Source organism: Chionomys nivalis, chromosome 12, assembly GCF_950005125.1.
Source record: "Chionomys nivalis chromosome 12, mChiNiv1.1, whole genome shotgun sequence".
In the NCBI taxonomy this organism is placed as follows: Eukaryota; Metazoa; Chordata; class Mammalia; order Rodentia; family Cricetidae; genus Chionomys; species Chionomys nivalis.
The window spans coordinates 19,459,782-19,479,661 of NC_080097.1; the positions used below are offsets into that span (position 1 = coordinate 19,459,782).

At 38.0% G+C, this 19,880-nt stretch overlaps 1 protein-coding gene across 3 annotated transcripts in view; it reads left to right on the top strand.

The window, feature by feature from the left end:
* Klf12 (KLF transcription factor 12) overlaps positions 1 to 19,880 on the top strand; it is a 545,932-nt gene that overhangs the window by 210,733 nt on the left and 315,319 nt on the right. For all 3 annotated transcript variants that reach the window (XM_057785991.1, XM_057785989.1, XM_057785990.1), the window contains exon 4: positions 18,272 to 18,818. In XM_057785991.1, the coding sequence (XP_057641974.1) occupies positions 18,272 to 18,818 (547 nt within the window). The remainder of the gene's footprint in view (positions 1 to 18,271; positions 18,819 to 19,880) is intronic.

Here is a 19,880-nt window from a genome sequence, read left to right on the forward strand (position 1 = left end):
TAATGGAAAACTAAGCACAAAAGACAAATGGCTGAGGTTTGGAAAATTTTAAACTAATTATATGTAGTTTTCATGTAAAAACATCCAAATACAGGACCATGAGTTGAAGGTGGAAGATCAGTGACCAGGCTTGGCAGAGTCATCCTCTGGTTGTGGAACATTCATATATTACTACAAAAGGCATCATTGCAGAGGGAGAGATATTTCACCGTCATTTATCAGGAAGACGTAGAGATTGAACCTTATGAACAACTAAGAAAAATAGAAAGAAAACAAAAGGCAAGAGTGGATGAACAGGAAGAACTAAAATTCCTTCTCCCATATGGCAGTAGATTTAATTTCTTATTATCAGCTACTGAGCTCAGGAAGAAAGGCTGATAAAAATTAGTGACAAAGGCAGAATAAACATACACAGAACCCTACATCAAATAGCTTAGAAAAAAGTATCCTTTCAAAGTTGTAAAACTAGGCCAAAATATATACCAGAAAGTAAACGTCACTAATGTTCTAAACATTCCTGTCACACCACACTTACCTACAGCATTTAACAAGCAGACAGTGCTATTAAAAACCTTACACGGAAATTTAACAACTTTAGAAATTACTTCTAGGGCAGATAAAAAATTATAATGGAAAACTTGAAAATATAGAACAATATAAAATATCTATCGAATTTTATTGGGTGTCATAAAAATAGTTTTGATAAAAAGGAAATATTAGCTATCAGAAAAATGCTAACTGTGGCCATTTATTGCACTATAAAACTTACTTCTGTCAGTCATGTTCTTTTCTAGATATCAAATTCTGCAAACATAAGTCTAGCGACATTCTCTTAAAAATATCCAGTGGTTAGGGATCTTTCTAGTTAGGGCAATGGCTTTGTTTATTTAAATCTTTCAATGGCCATGATTGAAACTAAGAAATAAGCAGCATTCAAATATTGTTAGTTTTATTATTAATCTAATGATTCAAGTACTTAAATAAAATAAATATTTAATAGTGGTTCCAGATAGTTGGAACTTCATAAAAACTAAGAGCTAATTCATTCATTCATTCATTCATTCATTCTCTGAGTCTTGTTGTATTTTCCAAACATCTCAGACTCCTAATCTCACATGATCTCCTGACTCAACCTCAGGTTCCTGGGTCCAACTTGAAGAGTCTTAATATTCCATATTTCAATTTAACTGAGAGAAACATTTTACTGAGATTTTAAACCAATCACTGAAAAGTTTAGAAGTATCACACTACTAATAACAAACTAGTTATAAAGGTGATGGTCCATTTTCTCATATAGCTTAGTTTTGGTGATATGAACGATTAACATTTGGCGCTATAAGTCAATGAAGGTTTCTACGTCTGATATTGAGTGGTATAATATAAAGGCACATGTTTGACTGAGACTCATTCTTTAAGTCCTTGCTTTTCTTTTCTTTCTTTCTCTTTTTGTTTCAAATACATTGCTTTCTGATTAAGATAATAAAACTCCCGTTTTGAACTTATTTTAATTTACAATAGGTTGACATCAGTCCCCTGACATTTTTCTAAATAACTGGGTTTACCAAAGTTGAACTTCATCATAAAAAGAGCATCCATATGATTTATTCTATATAAGTATATGAATTTCTAGAAAGATTCACTAATTGATTTACAATCTGTTCTGGTTTATTAAATGCATAATTGCTTCAATTTACTGAGCATCCACAAAATGTTTCACAGGAGAAGTGTCCCTATTCTCCTCCCCCAGTCCTGTCCCAGCTTTCTTTCTTTGCTGAAAATATGAAAAATATACCCATATAGAATTGCCTACGTTTTCCATAAAAAGCAATCCATCTAGTGTCCATAAAGTACCAAGGTCAAATATTCAGACATTCCATAAATACCTTATCTGAAATCATCATAGCGTGAGCCAAAGCTCAGCAATAAAAATTCAGAACTGGCACATCCATAATGAGGAGCCTGCAGCTCTGTGGGCTGCTCTTGACCCCGTCTTTATGCTCCCCCGTGAGCAGCCCTCAGCCTTACCCCTTCACTGCCGGGCTACCCTTTGGTTCCCTGACTTGCTTTTTCCAAGCAAGTTCACTTGTATTCATTTGCATAGTTAGTGAATTATTTGCTCCGGTGCTTTTTTTGAGTGGTACCATATGTCTACTGTTCAAATGAAGAATGCCCTGGGCCTGGGCCTTCTTAAACACCAGAGTTGGGCTTTTGAATTCATCACCAATACCAATTATCTTTAGATATTTAGAAGCAATGTAATTTCTCATAGTTGAAACTCAATGTTTTCTTCCTCTCAAAACAGTGTATAGAATATTTTCATACCTTATCTATTTGTCCTGAAACACAAATAGAAAACAAGTTCACTTGATTTTTAGACACAATAATTGATAACCATTTCAACTCAGTAAAGCTTTATGTAGCTTTCAGAAAAACCCACAAAATAAATATGAACATGTATAACAATATAAACATATAAAACAATAAAGTGGGGCTTTAGAAACTTGTTCCCTCTCTTGCCATGCAGTGGTGGTACATGTCTTTTAATCCCAGTAGTAGGGAGGCGAAAGCATGGGTTCTCTGTGAGTTCAAGGCCAGCTTGGTCTACAGAGTGGGTTTCAGGGCAAGCTTTAAAACTATACCTAGAAACCCTATCTTGAAAAAACAAAAACAAAAAAAAAGAAAATTATTCCTGATGTGGGATTCTCCTCTGTATGCTATGAATATGTTTTATGGCCATTGGTTAATAAAGAAGCTACTTTCGGTCAATGGCTTAACAAAATACAGCCAGACTGGAAAAGATATATAGAGAGAGTAGACGGAGTCAAGGAGATGCCCTGAAGCTGCCACAGGAGACAGATGTGCTGGAACCTTGCCAATAAACCACAGCCTTGTGGTAAAATATAAAATAATAAAAATGAGTTAATTTAAGATGTAAGAGCTAGCTAGAAAAATGCTTTTGCTATTGGCTAAACAGTATTGCAAATAGTACAGTTCCTGTGTGATTATTTTGCGTCTGGGCCGCCGAGAAATGAACAAGCCACCTCCTCCAACACATTCCCAGTGCCTTCATGATATGACGTCATTATGGCCTGTTAGGTTGTGCTACCCAGATGATTCTAGGCATTTAGATGAGAAGCATATGAGTTCTAATGAATTACAAGAGCCATGCTATAACTACCTTTTGTCAACAGAAAACAGAGGTTTGAGAATGTCAGTCAGTTTACAATCAGACCAACGAGGAAGTGATGGCCATCTGAACTACCGGTAATACATCTCAGAGAAGAAATCCTCTTTCAGTGATCTGACAGGTGATTCCACAAGCTTATTCATGATTCCAGTTTTCTCCTGCCTGCTTATTTTTAGAAGTTGCATCTGCTAAAGTGATTTCTTTTACTACTCACTGAATTCTCATTTAAAAGAGAGGCAGAGGTGAGGATGGAATTGGTAAATTGATCATTGATTAGCTTGTTTTAACAGGCCATTAACAAATGGCCCAGGTAATAAAAATAGTCATTTAGATCTGTGGCTGAATCCATTAGAACATTTGAGGATAAAATGATGTAATCAGTTTTCACTTTAAGTCTTGATGTGATTCTCCTTACCATTTATTATCACACACACTCGCCTGACATAATAAAGATTCTTCCTCCGGGCTCAAAACTATAACAGCACAGCAGATGAAACAGGGACAGGAGTGTTCAAAGAAATAGTTAAGAGAGGAATGGGCAGACAGAGGGGAAGCATCCAGAGCTGAGAAAATGGTTCAGTGGATAACAGAGCTTGCTGAACAAGCATAAAGACACAGGTTCTGTTCCCCAGCCCCCAGGGGAAAAATAGGGTGCACAGTGGACCTCAGGAGGACATTTTAGTAAATTGGGGTAGGAAAGGATTTAGATAAATGCAGGTAGATTGAACCAGCCACGGAGGACTGAGGCCATCAATGGCTTATGACCCATTATGACCAGTGACGGCTTCTTCTGAGCTGAACAATTTACTTCTTCTCTTATGTAGATCATTTGATCAGTGGGAACAAAGTTTTCTATTCTATTCTGAGCAAGGACTGGGCTCTCCTGCCAGCTTCCTTTCTTGAAGCTCTCCTTACCCCCATTCCTAGTTCAAAATTTAAGTAATGCAAACTGTCTAACCATATCCAAAACTCTGGATATTATAATACCAAATGAAACTGTTTTTTTTTTATTTTTTTTAACCATGTGTTCTTATTTCTGTTGCTACAAGAAATACCATGACCCAGAACAACCTAGAAGAAGAAAGGGTCTATTTGAATTACATTCATCTTTGAGGGAAGCCAGGGCAGGAACTTGAAGCAGAAACTGAGGAAAGCTGCTTATGCCCAGGAAATGGTGCTGCCCACAGTAGGCTGGGACCTCCTGTATCAAATGCCAATCATGTCACCTCCCTACAGAAATGTCCACAGTCTAATTAATTTAATTTCATATTAAAGTTTGAAATCTGTTTACATTGGAATAGCCAGACATATGAGAAAATTCAGAGTAACTATTCTATGACTCGTAATGAGTAGACTATTTCAGTTTCTGTTATATAGAGAACAAGACTAAGCACTCAGATTTTTTTCATCCTAAAAGATATGACTTAAATTAAGAATAAGAAAACCTTGTATAAAAGACTTAATGGGATTTAAAAGTTCTAAAATATTAAACACAGGCACTTATTCTTTTAAACGCATGTGACTAGTTACTTCAAGCAAATGAACAAGGAAAAATTAGAGAATCATTCCTTGTTTATTCATTGGTTGAATGCTTATTATATGTCTTCCCAAACTGCTGAGCTAACTATGTTTATGGTCTTCATTCATTGATAGATAGATAGATAGATAGATAGATAGATAGATAGATAGATGATAGATAGAGGATAGATTGAAGGATAGATAAATAGATTGAAAGATGGATGGATGGATGGATGGATGGATGAATAGATAGATAGATAGATAGATAGATAGATAGATAGATAGATAGATAGTTTTAATATATCATGACAAGTGGAAAAGTTGGATATATATATATATATATATATATATATATGTAAAATTTCAGAGGAAAGCTCCTATCCTAATTAAACTAAACTAACAGAGTGCTTCATGGCAGAGAGACTGAGACACATCTATCTCAAAGATGCATTTGCATTAGGAACATTTTGAGTATTGGGAATGAAATGGCCAAGAGGGACTAATGTGCAGAGGTAACAAGGTGTGAAAAACTCTAAAGTGCCTGGAAAGTAAGGGAGAACCTGCATATATCATTGGTAGAGGAATATGAGGGGGAATTTCGGACAGTAGAACTCTGCCTGTACTCTGCTCAGGAACCCACAGTGGTTGCTGGGTGATGACCTGTCTGAATTCCACTTCTCTCCATTACATTTCTTTTCAAAGCATCTATATCCATAGTTTTTCTTCCTAAAATTATGTAACTCAGCAAACATATAGGAAACAGACCACTCCAGGGGTTCTAAGATGTCAGAAATGTAATGTAGAATTAAATTCTTAGGAATCTATTGAAGGGATAGGGATGGGGTTGGACTGGTCTACCTTGCATCCATATGAGCACCACTGAAGAAGCAGAGATGGGGAATTCCCTGCTCTCACATTATTGCTATTGATGCAGCTGCGCTCGCTGCCTGCTAACTCAACCTTGTAATGCTGTGTATTGTAATAACTGCCACACCTTTGTGGTTGCTTCCATCTATCTCTGCCTCCCGACACTTATGTTAGAGATCAAGTAGGACAACCAGGCCTCGAACAGCCAAGATTAAGTGAAGCATGTAGCAGAAACAGAGTAGTCGTCTCTGTGATTTTCCTTGGAGTGCAATCATCATGTCAACCATTTATGAAAATACTATACAGTGTCCCACAACCCGGTTCCAAATCGCAATGCTGCGTTGAATCTTAGTCTTGTCTTTTCCACATTTCACCTGCTGTTTTTTCCAGGTTATTTCAGATTATTTTCCATTTCATTACCTTGAATCTCTTCCATGAAGCATATCATGAGAAAAATTTCCAGTTTAATGAAGGCTTTAAAACAAGGGTAAAAAATATGTGTGGTTCAAAAATGGGATAATCTCATATATAGAGCTTTTCAGATATTAGTTTTTCTACCTTAATAGCATGAACCATGAGTTCAGTGCTTCGTTGGAGGCAATGAATAAGGCCCTTATAATCAGCTCATTTTGTGAAAACTCCTCCTTTTGGAGGGAGCTCTTCAGTTTCACAGGTTTTGAATTACATGATTGTGTACATCTCCATTGGGTATTTCCATTGGGTTTACCCTTAGTCCTATGCTAGGAAAACTGCAGCTTCAAAAACTATTATTCCTTAATTTTTAATTTGATTAGAAGCTCTTATTCCAAGTGGACAGGATTAAGTCCTTTTGAAAAATCTTTATTTTTATGGTTTCATTTAATAGTCCATTGCCCATGTCTTCCTTGATTTCACTGTGTTTATCATGTCAGACATTCCTGAGTGATAAACACTTTTGTCTGTATGTGTGTACAAGTATCTCTGTCCTTGTGTCTCTGTGTGTGTGTCTGTCTCTGTGTGTGTCTCCCTCTCTTGTGTGTGTATATGTGTGAATATCTGTGCATGTGTATGTATATGTGTAGGGGATATTTGTATAGGTGTACATGTGTGTGTATATGTGTGAATATCTGTGCATGTGTATGTATATGTGTAGGGGATATTTGTATAGGTGTACATGTGTGTGGATATGTGTGAATATCTGTGCGTGTGTATGTATATGTGTAGGGGATATTTGTATAGGTGTACATGTGTGTGGATATCAGAGCTCAACCCCAGACACCATCTATTTCTTTTCTGAGACAGTCTTTCTCATTCCCATAAAGTTCATTAAGTGGGCCAGGCTGACCAGCAGGGTGATCCTAGGAATCTGTCTGCCTCTACCTTCCCAGTACTGACACTGAGTGACAAACTTACCATGAATTGGTAGCTTCTGATAAAAAAGGATTTTCAGTCTGGCCTGGTCTAGTCACTGTACTAACTTCTGATTCTTTTGTGATTTAAGACACTTCAGTGTAGTCTGATGCTGCTTTTTCATTCCCAGCTGCCAAGACCCAAAATAAGCACACAGAAACTGCATTAATTAAGTCACTGCTTGGTCTATTAGCTTAGGCATATTTCTAGCTAGCTCTTTTATCCTGAACTAACCCATCTCCATTAATCTGTGGAGGTCATGGCCTACCAGCAAAGTTTTGGGGCTCCAGCGTAAGCATCTGTCTCCTGGTGTGGCTACCTAACTTCTCTCTGACTCCACCTTCTCTCTCTCTCTCTCTCTCTCTCTCTCTCTCTCTCTCTCTCTCTCTCTCTCTCCTTATTTGTTTGGATTTCCTGCCTAGGTTTACTCTGTTAAGCCATTGGCTGAAAGCAGCTTTATTCATTAACCAATAAAAGCAACACATATATAGGACATCCCATACCACTTCAGACAGTAGTTGATCACTAATGTTTCCCTCACTTATGTATATTTAGTGAGTATATAAATCCCATATTTCGGTCTTTAACAAATGAATATCTGTGTTCTGCCCTCTACTTCATTGTGGGCTATGTTTTCTAACTTCCTTCCTTCTTTCCTTCCTTTTTTCCTTCCTTCCTTCCTTCCTTCCTTCCTTCCTTCCTTCCTTCTTTCCTTCCTTCTTTCTTTCCTTCCTTCTTCCTTTTCTTCCTTCCTTCCTTCCTTCCATTTTTTTGTTTGTTTGTTTATTTATTTAGGGACTGAATCCCCCTATGTAGCCTAGCTTTTCTGGAACTCACTCTGTAGACCAGGCTGGCCTTGAACTCCTAGAGATCAGCCAACCTCTACAACACAATTGCTTGGATTAAAAGAGAATGCCACCAGGCCTATCCTCATTAAGATCTATTCTCAATAATATAGTGTAATTTGTGTGTTTTTGTTAGAAAATAAATTATAAACCAGCGATCTTTTTTTTTTTCTCAAAGAATCAGTTCCTCTTTTTTTTTTTTTATCACACTGACTGGTAAAGGCATAGAGGAAATTCACAGGCTATCACAGATAACATTATAATATTATACTCCAGCTCACTATTGAGCCAAGGACACAAAAGAAATTATTTGCTAAGTATAAAGTGAAGGTAAAGGGATAATGCCACCACTATATAAAACAAGACATCTTCAGTCTCCTGTAGGACTGAGGAATAGTCCCTTGAGCTCAGAGTTTCATGTACAAAACATGACCCAGGGTCATTTGTGAAAAAGGGAAGATTTTACTTCCTTAAATATCTTGTTTTATAATGGTGTGATGTCTCGTACAGTATGGATGAAGACCATGTAATTGACATTAATAGTATCATCCCATTTAATCAATTTCCACAATATATGACTAATTCTAAAATCCTTAGAATTCTAGAGAGTTAGTTTCACCAGAACTAACTTGGGTTGTTGGACTTGATCATACACAATATGCCAGTCCTCTTTGTCTTTGTGTAGGGATCAACCACTACCCCAGGCAATGTATCTATTAAGTTTTCTCTATCATGATAATAGGCTTTTCCATCCCCTATGCAGTAAACCACATTAAGCGAAACTGAAAAAAGACAAGAAAAACAGGTTTATTTGAGCAAAGCAACTCCCAGGTGAATCTGCCAGCCACAGAAATCAAGCTGGAGAAGTCACATGCCCAAGCTAAAGCAGAGAGTTTATATACTCTGATGGCATGTCCACCATAAGCTGGGCTTGTGTCCAAGTGTGGTCAAAACCTCACTGCTTTAGGTGGAGTCTTAGCTACTGGCAACTTCAAGGAAGGAGCCTTTGCAACTGCCAAGAATGCAGAACTGGGCTTTGTGGCTCCTTTTCTCTGTGGGAGATTCTCTGAGAGGGTGGGGTTTGGAGAGAGAGGAATGGCACTTTCCCATCAAGTAGGAGTGAGCTAGAGAGTCCAACCAAACAGTATCCTCGGAAGTGTGCATTCTGAAACAATTGACACCATCAGTTTAAAACAAGGAACCATGTCTTCCAGTATTTAGTTTTGATGGTTAGCAGTCGCTAGACTAGCCTTTGAGCATAATCCAACATGTAAACCCTAGTTTATTCAGTAGTCAGAGCTCTTCTCAGTTTGTGGGAACGAAATGAATATACATTACCAGATTTAATAATCTTTGTAGTTTCAGCTCTAGAGTAAAATAGATAATAGTCATAATAATAATAATAGTAGTAATAATAATAATAATAAAGCTGCAGTGAAGCTCCAACATGACTTAAGCACTGTGCATTTAACAATTTTCTTCTGAACACTGCCACCATGTAACTAATATTGTCAGCACCATATTTCCCTAAGCACAAGGATATGAAATCCAGAGCGCTAAGAAATTTTCCCATAATCACAGATTGAAGGCAGAGCCATCCACACTGACAGAAGTCTTACACATTTTTCTTAGTTCTTCCACTAAATGGCAGTCACACATCACCTCAGTTAGATCTCTTATATGCTTAGTAAATGCACGCCACTGATTCCCTATCAACTCCTGATCATCTCATCTCCCTGTGGATTCTCTGTAAGGAAAGCAATGCTCCTAACAAATCAGCTTCCCTTGCTCATCCAGCACGTGTCTGGAGCATGCCTTCCCGCTGTTGATTGGCCTATGTTCAAGAACTACAAATGGATTTTAATACGAGCCTGTGGGGGGAAAATACAATTATGATGATAAATCTGCAAGAATCATATAATGAATTGAAACCCCTACATAAATGCTTTTTGGATTATCTGTCACTAGGGATTACTTACGCCATGATCGCCTCTATGACTGTAGATAATTGAATGTGGGCTATTTTACTGCAAGTGGAAGTTCTGACGTTAAGGAGAAAATGAAGCATGTAAAGAGGAGTTTGCTTATTTACTCAGTAATTAATTTGAGATTTCATCACAGGAATCATTTAAAGCCATAACGCAGAGTAACTTTATCTCATGGGAACTGGGCTCCTTTTATTTGGATGAGAGATGTGATGGATGGGTCTGCCTCTTCTTTTTCTGTTTATTCACTAATAAACAATCAAATACCATGCAGATGTTGTTTGAGAGATAGAAGGGAAACTGTTAGTGGAAAAGTAATCATACTAAAAAATGTTTGTGCCGTGTCTGAGAGCTTTCGCTTAACCTTTGGCCTCCTTCTTTTCTATGAAATGACACCATGGTCATTGAGTTGCATGGAACAACTGATAAATATCTTGTAAAAGTGAGAGCAGTGACATCACCTCATTCTGATAGGAATACATACATTATAGATCAGACGTGGGAGCCGGCATCGCATTTATAATACAGCCATGGATTTCATGGTCAGAATTCACTGAAGGCTATTTGAAAAGTGTCTACCTATAGAACCATTGACACGTTTCTTAAACTTTCCATGTCTCTTTCCATTCATCAACTATACACCTAACCCAGTTTTCTGCATCGAGGTGCTGTAAACTGTAAGCAGTACATTGCTATGCATGTTATGCGTGCAAGGTGTTGTCCCTGTGAAAGAAGTTCTTGGGCGTGCCTAGGAGTTGTGGGACACTAGACATTTCATAAGCTTATGTTCAGAATTTTCACTGAATAGGCAGATTCTAAGTGTTTTGAAGACTGCCTGGAGAATTTGTGACTTGGTCCTTTTCAGTCCCAAACATGCTTCTTGATTAACACAGACCACACAGACCCCCCCCCCACACACACACATGCACACACACCTGTATTTACAGCACAAATCGGAAAACTACACAAGAAATGAAGACATATGAACACACAGATATATATGTATAGACAGGTCATAATTTCAAAGGATTTTTATACATGTTCTCACAAAATATACACACTGCCACCCCTTGCTTAAATGTTCAGTGCACCACCCTAGGAATGAACTTATGAATGTAGGTCTTCAGGCTGGAAACAGGTGACTTTTCTAATTGAGTAATCTCAACATTCCTGCCTTCTGTTTGTTTGTTTTTAGACAGATTCACATTAGGCAGCCCTGCCTGGACTGGGCTCACTATGTAGACTAGGCTGCCCTAGCACTTATAACAATTTTCCTGCCACTGCAACCAGAGAGCTGGGATTGCAGGCATAAGCCACCGTGCAACGGAGGACACTTGTTTTTATAGAATGTAGGGTTGAAACACGCTTCATTATTCATTCATTCATTCATTCATTTATTTTTTTTTAGGTCTCTATAAGGTGATGCAAATGCCACTGAATCTTCGGGGATGGAAGAGGCTTACTTCTTTTACCACATCTTTAGATGAACTATAGTGAAATTAGTTATAGTTAATACTATACATTTATAACGTTGACCAAACACTTAGCAGCTGTGTGTGAATGCTTTCCATCAAGACAGGAAAGGCTTTGTCGTACTGATACCTGGTAGAGGAATGGTGACAGTACTTTCTCAAATACAAAGATGCTGTTTACTGAGAACCACGGTTTTAACCCGCTGTAGTTACAGAATTGCATGCCGGCAGTGATAAATTATATTTAGCTCACTTGTGTAGCTTAATTTCAGATGATAGATGGATGCACACACTAATTTCCATAGAATATTCATGCTACCAGTAAAATCTGATGGTAGTAACTTCTATGGCAAATTGAGCTTCAATGAGGTTTGTGATTTCTCTCATCATAATATGTTTTTTTCTTTCCTCTAACGATGCTATGGAAGCTAAGAACACACACACCAAAATTAACGTAAAAATTATGAAGCACTGACCTATGGATTTAGATTTTTTTCCCCTTAAAGTATATTTTGTATTAACAAAAAATATTGAGATTAGGATTTAGGTAAAAGAGGGTCCATTAGGAGTAAACACAAATGTATTTCATAGGAGTTGTTTTCAATACTTTCTGAAAAATAAAACAGCATTTCTTTTTATCTTAAAGTGACATAGATTCCCTTTAGAAAATATAAAGATATATAAATATATTTAATAGTTTGTATATAAATATAGCAAAATATAAATAAAAATAAATAGAAAATATAAATATATAAAATTGTATTAATAAATGGAGCAAAAGAGTTTAAGATGAAATATAATTTCTCTTAATGGAAACTCCATTAAGCTAGAATTTTTCCTGACCTTTTCCTTATTTTCATTTGTGAACAAAATATTTTCTGTGGACAAAATTTCTTCTTTGGGTTCACTTTTGTCCACTAACAGTTCCTTCCACTTAGCACTATCTAAAACAGTTTCCAGTGGCGTTCAGTGTTATACCTCAGACTTCCCCAGTCACTGGTGACAAGTGATTGCTTAAAACCTATGCTGATTGCCAGAGTGCTGGTACACTTACCTACATTAAAGCTGTCACTGTTTGCTGCCTCCTGTTTTTGTGCCTAGCCATTTACTGTGCTTTTCACCACTATTCGTTTTTTGTCAAAATCTAAATTGACGCAAATGTCCAAATATAATTCCTTGAACTCATTTACTTTGCCCCCTGTTTTCCCAGGAAGAAAGACTTATAACCATAATAAACATAAAAATTTGTCAATATTTTACCCAAATAGTTATAGACTTTTGACGTATTTGTTACTAAACAAATTAAGAAATCATGTTCTATGTATAATAGTACATAAATATTAAACTACTGTTTTCTAAATTTTAGAAATTTAGTTTTTAATGTTTAAAAAAACATTATTTTTATTTTGTGTATGTGAGTATTTTACCTGCGTAGAAGTCCGTGTACCATGTGCATGCAGTGCCCCAGAGGCCAGAAGAGGCCATTGGAATAGGAGCGAGACAGAGTTGTTAGAGGACATGTGGATGCTGGGAATTGAACCTGGGTCCTCAGAAATGCAACCAGAGTACTTTAACTGCTAAACTGCCTCTCCAGCCCCACCTGATCCGTTCTAATGCCCAACTTTAATGTGAGTGCTTCCCTGGATGGCTTTGTAAACCATCCAACCAACTTGGCAGGAATGTACCACTCTGTGGCCTACTGGTAAGATTCTGGCATCTTTTTACTTTGGCACTACGTGGCGTCTCCTTGACTCTGCCTACTCTCTCTGTATATATCTGTTTTGATTTCTTACCTGGCTTTTCTCTGTTAAGCCATTAGCCCAAACAGCTTTATTCATCAACCAATAAAAGCAACGTCACATATCAATATAGACTCTGTTGAAATCAGTAGGCATTATAGCTTTCAAATTTTCTCTCAAATCAACCTAAAACAGTTATATGTGTGAAATTTAAAAGATTGCCGTATGTGTTTTCTTCCAAACACACCAGCTCTCTTTAAAAAGCTTCTTGACAGTGGTGTTACCTGACCCCTTGGGCTCATTCTAGGAGTTTTCTGACTGAATCTGCTGTCTTCCCTTGACCTCAACTTTTCTCTGTTGTTGTTTTGTTTTGTGCATTTATATTTAGTTTTAAAAACATATTCTCACTGGTAAGACTTTAAAGTCCACAATGGAATTAGTTTGAGGGTGTCAAGTCCAAACAATATTGTATTTTTATATTTAGAATGACCTATGAATGTAAAGTCACTTCCTTTGTGCTTAAAAGAGTAGGAGAGGGAATAGAGAGGAAAATGGCATGAACTAGATGCTTCAGAAATATTTACATGTGTACTAAGACTTTTGCAAGCTAGTTTGATAGTATGTCTGTCTCCATTTAGACTCTCATCCTGCAACACAACAGTGTTTTAAATTTCCTTGTTAGCATTGCTGTTAGTGTGTGTGTGTGTGTGTGTGTGTGTGTGTGTGTGTATACTGGTGCATATATGCTTGCACACGTGTTTGCTAATGTATGTCAAGGCCCAAGGGCAACCTCAATTCCTCATGCAGTATCCACCTAATCCACTTTTATGAAACGGATTTTCTCACTGGACAGGGACTCACTGAGCAGTCAGGCTGGCTGCTCCAGAAGGCCCAGAGAGCTACCTGTTTCTGTTCCTTCAGTGCTAAGATTATAAGTGAACATCTGATACCTACATGTCCATCAAGTACTTTACTGACAACTATCAAGCTATCCTGCTGTTGGCATTTCACAGTCCTTCTTCTATAAAGTGTTTTAGCCAAGAGGAACAGCGAGGGGAGGTTGCCTCCTTCATTGTAAGCTACACCTGATTAAACAAATTCTTCGCGATGGGATACAGCTGTACTTTCTTACTGTGTTTCTATTGCTTCTTTCTTCCCTGGACTCCAGTCTGGTCTACTGACTGTGTTCTTACATGGATGCAGGGAGTAGGGTATCATTCTATGTACAGTGTTGATCATGTGCAACTGTGTGCCCTGTGGCTACTATAAGCCAAATATGGCATCACAACACTCAAGACTCCTACTTCCCCGGTGAGATGGCTCAGCAAGTAAAAGCACTTAATCCCCAGAACCAACAAAAGAGAAGGAGTCCTTACTTGTCTTCTGATATCCAGAAGCACTGCAAGCATACACACAAGCACACACACACGTGCACGGTCACATGCATGCATACAACACATACGTACACTTAAAATAAATCAATAATAAATACATAAATAAATACATGTGGAAAAGATAGCTTTTAAAGTTGAAACAATATCACCCTCTCTGATCCCTAAACTTGTATAAATCTGAACTTATATTACCTGGCAGCCAAAAAAGGGAGGCTCAAATATTTGTTTATATGAAAGAATTTTCCTGATGTTTGTAATAAGGTGACATGACACATTGCTGGAGCTTCTGAAAAGGCTGGCACTGTTACCTGAGGCATTTTTCTAGGGACAAGCGGGGAAAGGTGGTGCTGCCTCACCTTTTGTAGGGTCTTACACCCACCACTGTAGTGTACTGTGTGTGTATATACATGCATTCATGGCATGATGAGATGTGGACTTTATAGAACAACCTTAGGTATTGGTGTCACCTCCCCTTTGTTTCAGAAACTAGATTAATTACAACATTTTTTGGCAAATTTCTTAGGCATATTCCTAACTAGCTCTTACATCTTAAATTTCCTAGAACATTATTAAAAAGTTGAAATTTTATGGTGGATCCTTCCGAGGGGCGTTATATAACTTTCTGGAAAATGAAATTACATTCCTCTTTGACAAAAATTCACTACTCCCATACAGCCCCATTGGCATTAGGAAGTTGGTTTTTGTTCTCCAGTGAGAACATAGGAAGAATTCCATCTTCCATACCAAGGCAATCAATAGTGAAATTCAGCTTATATGACAGCTTCCCAAGCCATCATCTTTGGGCACTGGAGGACCACAAAAACCACTTAGTTGGTACTGCTGTATATGTCTATGGATGTGAACAGTTGCTGAAGGATGAAATTCCACCATGCAATCCTTTCTTTGTTCTCTTGTCAGAAGCATCGCCTGTAGTGCTTCCCATCTTTGTTCATTTCTGCTGCCTCCTTGGTGCTCCTTCCCCTTCCAGGCCTGCCCACCTTCCATTCTTCCTTTGCTCCCCTGACTCCTTCAGCATTCTCTCCATCTTCTCTATTTCCCTCACCTTCTTTTCCCTCTCGGCATCCAACTGTGTTCCCAGAAGCCCCTTCCAGCTTCCCACACAGAGATCTCAACCTCAGAATGAATGCATTTCAATTTTCCACTTTTGGGAAGCAAAGAAATGAATTCCGCATGATGATTCCAAGTTTGAGCCTTGGGAGTCTTTCCAATTTCTTCAAAGGAGGAAGGAGAGGTGTCATAACTATTTAGAGACCTTATCTTGTAACACTGCTGATTTTCAAATAGGTTTGTGCTGCCCAAAGCTGGAAGTGTGAACAGCTTTACCTGCCACGTTGTGTGTCTCAAGAGACTAGAAAAAGTATTTGGGATAAGATGCCCTGTTGACACTGAAAGCAGATGAAGGGTAAAATAAGGATTTCATTGTTTTGATATTGATGGAGCATAATTAGTTAATATACTGGCTTTATTTTAACTGCTGTATGTTAGAAAGTAGCCAACATGTAAAAATTCATGCATGATTTTCCAAGGCCCCTACTGTTTGATTCAAAGATTCAGAACACAGGAGAATAGCTGTTGAATTCTTGGGCATCTGGGAGGAGTTAGGGGTTCTGTGTGTTTTGTCTTTATAATGTTCTAGTCTATCCAATAGGACTGAGAGGAAGTTCTTATCTGGTGCTGTACTGTGGTTATGGAAGAAGTGTCTTCCTCAGTTGAGAAATAGACGGTGCCACGCTAGTGGTGAGTTCTTGTTCACAATACAGAGCAGTCGGGGTATCTCATAAAGCGCACTAATGCCTTGGAAGCCACCTCTTTACATAAACTCCATGTGTCCCGATCCCCTTGTCATCATCTGCCATTGGGCGATTTCATTTTCTTTAGGAACTGTTTCTACAGGGACGAACTGCTCCTCAACCTTCTATTTGTAAAGGTCTGTTCCTACATAAGGTAGAAATAACCGTTGTCTCCAAAGTAAAAGTCTCTAGTTTGTCTACTATGTAACCACCCAAAGAGATTGGTACTGTTTAATAATAGTGTGTTTAATGATTTAACTTTTGGATTATGAATCGGTTACTAACTGGGAGGAAAACAATATCAAGGACTTTTCTGTGCATGTATAAAATACTGTGCAGAGACAACTTACATTATTCTTTTAGAACAAAGCCTTAATGATGATCTAGGAATAAACTAACCATACCGCTCTAATAGGAGTGATAATGTCGACAAACTTGCACACGAGTGGTATAATTTATGGTGTTTGGGTGTTTGTTTGTTTCCTAATGTGTTTGGGATGGCTTATAAAACTGTTCCTTGCTTTAATACCTAAAGTGCAAATCCTAGTTAGGATTCCATACAGGAAGCATTATAGATCATTCAGCCTTTATGTTTCTAATTCATGTGCTTTTGTGGGCAGCCAAGAATAGGGAAAAGGCATTAAAACATCAGCCCATTTTCCTTTTACGTGCCCTGGTACCACTGTTGATTTGTTTTCTCTCTCTTTTCACTGTGGCTGAATACAACGCCCCCACACTACTGCCTATTATAAGTTTTGAATAGAACTAAAATTTATATTCTGTAATGAAAGTTTTTAAGAAGAATGTTTTTTTTTTTAAAAAAAAAAACCTTTAAATGCATTTCTATTCTTTCAGGAAGAATAGCGGATGAAAATATTTCCTGAAATGAAGAATAAAATGACCAATTTAACATAACTGTTGTTCTGAAACCACAAAATAGCTGAAAATAGTGATTTGGGGTTTTCATCTAACAGAATAATACTAATATGAGTGTTGCCTTGGTTAAATTAGATATAACAAAATAATCTGCTGTGGGCTGGTTCTCTCTGTCGAAGCTCTACTGACACACTCCAGTAGAACATGATCCCCTTGGTCCCGGAAGGGTGAATTTCATAAATACTTTTCCAACTTAGGAATTAAGAAAAGTGTATTCATGCCCATTAATACTATGCTGAGAACAGTAGTGTTTATTATTAAATTTTTCTCATTAAAACGTAAAGAATACAAATGAACTTAAACAAAATTATCATTTTAAGTTAGACAAAAAGTCAAAAGACAATTTAAACTTTCTTATGTAGGATTTTTTTTTGAAAACTTTCCTCAGGATTCAGTGTCATAATTATGAGTGAGATCTTAATGGAAAAAACACCTTGTCGGGCACTGAGAGTTATAATTCAACGATGTCAGATGATTGCTAACTTGACGAGCAGTCCTGGGAGACTAGAGAATTCTTGTGGTGTCTCTCAATGAGCATGGCTTAGGAGCGCTGGTGCCCAACACGAATGTAGAAAGGTCACAGCAAGTTTCCCAAGATTGCTGCTGGATGATGTTTTGGCTCTAGCTCCGGATCATGTTGCACAAGGGGAGAATCATTCATGACATTGCACAACTCCACAGCCAGAGCTGTTTCAGCTCATCTGATGAAAACTCCCAGTTCCTTCCTAAGAAAGCACTGAAAACCACCCCCAGTGTGTGTGGGGGGGTCCCCAGAAGAACAAAGGGGATGTTTTAATTAAACCAGTCTTGTTTATACAATTCTAAGATGAAGCTTTACACCCTGAGCTTGTCTTTCGAAAATTCAACATGAATTTACTGATCATTTAAAAAATTCCAGTGGCCTCTTGTATAAACAGGGAATTTAGCTTAAGAGGTTGTGTATTTGTCCTCCCAGCGGAATGGAAATGTCCATCATGGTGGCTTAATGAAATTTTTGTGAATGTTTGAGTGAATAAACGAATGCCCCATTGCAATAAGGGAAAATTAATACACTTTCAAATAAGAAATCATGCATCTATTGAAATATATCATTAATAATGATGAATCTGTTCCATTTTCTTCTTGCAGTCTCCAAACGTCCACAACTACCCCGATATGGAAGCTGTTCCCCTGTTGCTAAATAATGTGAAAGGGGAGCCCCCAGAGGACTCATTGCCTGTAGATCACTTCCAGACACAAACTGAGCCAGTGGACTTGTCAATCAACAAAGCCAGGACCTCCCCTACTGCCGTCTCATCCTCCCCAGTCTCCATGACAGCGTCTGCCTCCTCACCTTCTTCAACTTCAACCTCCTCCTCATCTTCTAGCCGTCCAGCCTCATCCCCCACCGTTATAACATCAGTATCTTCAGCATCGTCTTCGTCAACAGTGTTATCTCCAGGACCCCTCGTTGCCTCTGCCTCTGGCGTGGGCGGCCAACAGTTTTTACACATCATCCATCCTGTCCCACCTTCCAGTCCCATGAACTTACAGTCTAACAAACTCAGTCATGTCCATCGCATCCCTGTGGTGGTACAGTCGGTGCCGGTTGTCTACACAGCCGTACGGTCACCTGGAAATGTGAACAACACTATCGTTGTGCCGCTCCTGGAGGATGGGAGAAGCCATGGCAAAGGTAAGAGACACAAAACCTCACCATGTTTCAGCACTAGAGAAAAGATGTGGTTTTCTTTCTTTTCTTTTCTTTTCTTTTCTTTTCTTTTCTTTTCCTTTTTTTCCATTGACTGGTACCTAGATTGTGTGCAGACACTATGTTCAAAGGCACTCTGTGTTGAGCCATGCAGATCACCTGATTGGCCACACTGATTGAAAGCAGTTACATATACTTATTTATTGAGTCATTTGATGTCAAGAGTTTTGATATTTTAATTTATAAAATAATGCTTTCCTTACGTGGTAAAATGGGAGGGGCAACCCATGGACAGTAGAATTATATATGACATGGAAGTTTATAAATCCCTATGGACATTGGTCATTATGTGTATTTTAAAGTAAGTAAGGATTTCTTTTGTATGTGTTCAAACTTGACATTTTTAGATGAATAATATAAAATGCCATGAAGATGGATTGCGTAGGATCTAGACACTTATTTTTGAGTACCTTTTAAATTAGGTTGATATGAAAATGATTAACCCAGGCATGGTGGAATGTCCCTTTAATCACAGCACTTAGGAGGCAGAGATAGGTGGACCACTAAGATTTGGAGGCCAGTCTGATATATATAAAAAGATTTCCAGGTAAGCCAATGTTACATACTGAGAGCCTGTCTTTATTTACTGTTCTGTTCTTCATGGTGAAGACATATCTTGACCAAGGCAACATATAAAGACAGACATATAACTGAGGACTTTCTCACAGTTTCAGAGGGTTACTCCATGAACATTACAACAGGAAGCATACAACAGGAATGGCACCTGAGCAGTAGCTGAGAGCTTTATATCCTGATCCACAGGCAGCAGAGAGAGAGAGAGAATGAGAAGGCCCATTTCCAGCAACAAACCCTCTCCAGCAAGGCCACACCTCCTAATCCATCTAATCCTACTCAAACAGTTCCACGGCCTGGTGACTATGCATTCAAATATATGAGCCTATAGAAGCCATTCTCTATCAGACCATCATAACCTGTAATAAGAATAGATGTGTATCTATAAAATTTCATTTAACTTTGGCCATATTC